This window comes from Sinocyclocheilus grahami, unplaced genomic scaffold, assembly GCF_001515645.1.
Source record: "Sinocyclocheilus grahami isolate Dianchi unplaced genomic scaffold, SAMN03320097.WGS_v1.1 scaffold18743.1, whole genome shotgun sequence".
Classification (NCBI taxonomy): domain Eukaryota; kingdom Metazoa; phylum Chordata; class Actinopteri; order Cypriniformes; family Cyprinidae; genus Sinocyclocheilus; species Sinocyclocheilus grahami.
In genome coordinates, this window is record NW_015517265.1 from 2,095 (window position 1) to 3,656 (window position 1,562).

Genomic DNA, 1,562 nt, shown 5'->3' on the forward strand with positions numbered 1-1,562 from the left:
AAAAAAAAATAGCACATTAAGCGGACAGTAACATGGAATTATGGAAAAGGGTCAAAGATGGTTTGAATGGAACATTGCACTCTGAATGGTTAAAAAAGATCTGTTTACTGCATTAAAGAGAAACACTTACATCACGAGAATCCACTGCTGCGTACATGATGTCCATCCATCCTTTAAATGTGGCCTTGTGGAAAAGAACAAAATCAATATATATTGTGAATATGCTACAAATAGAAAACCTCATACTAAACAAAAAATAAATCACGGTCGGGCTATGCGTTCAGCATACTCACCACTTGCAGTAGCGCCAGGTATCCGGCTCCCACATTATCAAAATTAATCTTCACGTTTTTCCAGCGCGCTGTGTCATTGTTTGCAATCAGGGCAAAGCAATCTGACTTGTTATTGACCACACTGATTAGAAACATCTCATTGCTGGTGATATTAACACAATGGTAGTATTTCCCTGCGAAAAGGTTCACCCCCATGATGCTGAAGATCAGCCAGAAGATCAAACACACAAGCAGCACATTCATGATGGAAGGTATGGCTCCCAGCAGGGCATTCACTACAACCTAGAAGAAAAGAAATACATCGTCACACACAAATACCTCCGTATATATTCACTTCACACTCTTGTTACGGATACAAGAGCTGCGAAACTGCAATGAACTTCCTGAGCTTCTATAGTGGATGGCTTACTTGCTGGTAAAAACTAAATCCTTTCCATAGATTTAAGATAATACAATTCTGGGAAATGACTAGATGACTTTTAGAAAGTTAGCAAGGTTTTAAGAATAGCAAAGCTAAGTAAATTGTATCCTACAATAAGACTGATTAGCTAAAAAAACGGAGTAGGCCTATTTGAAGAATGGCTAATGTGTCATCTGCCTTATTTGCTCTATAATTAATAGCTAAATATCTCTAATTATAAACCAACTGCAATTTTGTTCATAGAACATAGGACTTTAACATATAAACAGGGGCGTAACACACATATCTTTGAGCTACCAAAATGTGGGGAGAAAAAAATGAAAACAGAAAAAAACCTTGTGGAGACACGATGACGTCACAACATTTGTTTACTGCAAATGAAAAGAGACACATAACAGAGAAAGAAATGTGAGGTCAAGTCACAAACACCACAAAACCACCACAGAATCATTAGAATAGATCAGAGAGCTCTCACCACAGCACATGCAGAGAGCCATGCACACTAAAGAGAAAGGTCTAAAAATACTACAGTCTACATTCAATATTCATTTATTCATGTGATTAGGATGTTCTCATTAATAATCACCAACAGCAAGCAAGAGGACTACAGCTCAAAAAATTAAACAGTGTGAGAGTATGCTGTTTTTCTCAAGTAGGACATGTTCCAGGATCAACTTCATTGGTCAGCACTGGGATGAACTGATCAGATTTTAAGGTTAGGTCTGATGTTAGAGAAATAGTTCACCCAAAATTTAAATTAGCTGAAAATCTATTTACCTTTAGCCATCCAAGATGTAGATGAGTTTGTTTTTCATCTGAACAGATATGGAGAAATGTAGCATTACATC

At 37.1% G+C, this 1,562-nt stretch overlaps 1 protein-coding gene across 1 annotated transcript in view; it reads right to left on the minus strand.

Annotated features, from left to right (window-relative positions):
- LOC107579634 (sodium channel protein type 2 subunit alpha-like) overlaps positions 1-1,339 on the minus strand; it is a gene marked incomplete at its 3' end in the record, with an annotated part of 2,597 nt that extends 1,258 nt beyond the window's left edge. The window contains exons 1-3 of the mRNA XM_016265441.1: positions 1,050-1,339; positions 294-575; positions 131-184 (exon numbers count right to left, since the gene is read on the minus strand). Of these exons, the coding sequence (XP_016120927.1) occupies positions 131-184; positions 294-536 (297 nt within the window). The remainder of the gene's footprint in view (positions 1-130; positions 185-293; positions 576-1,049) is intronic.
- Between the last annotated feature and the right edge of the window lie 223 nt (positions 1,340-1,562).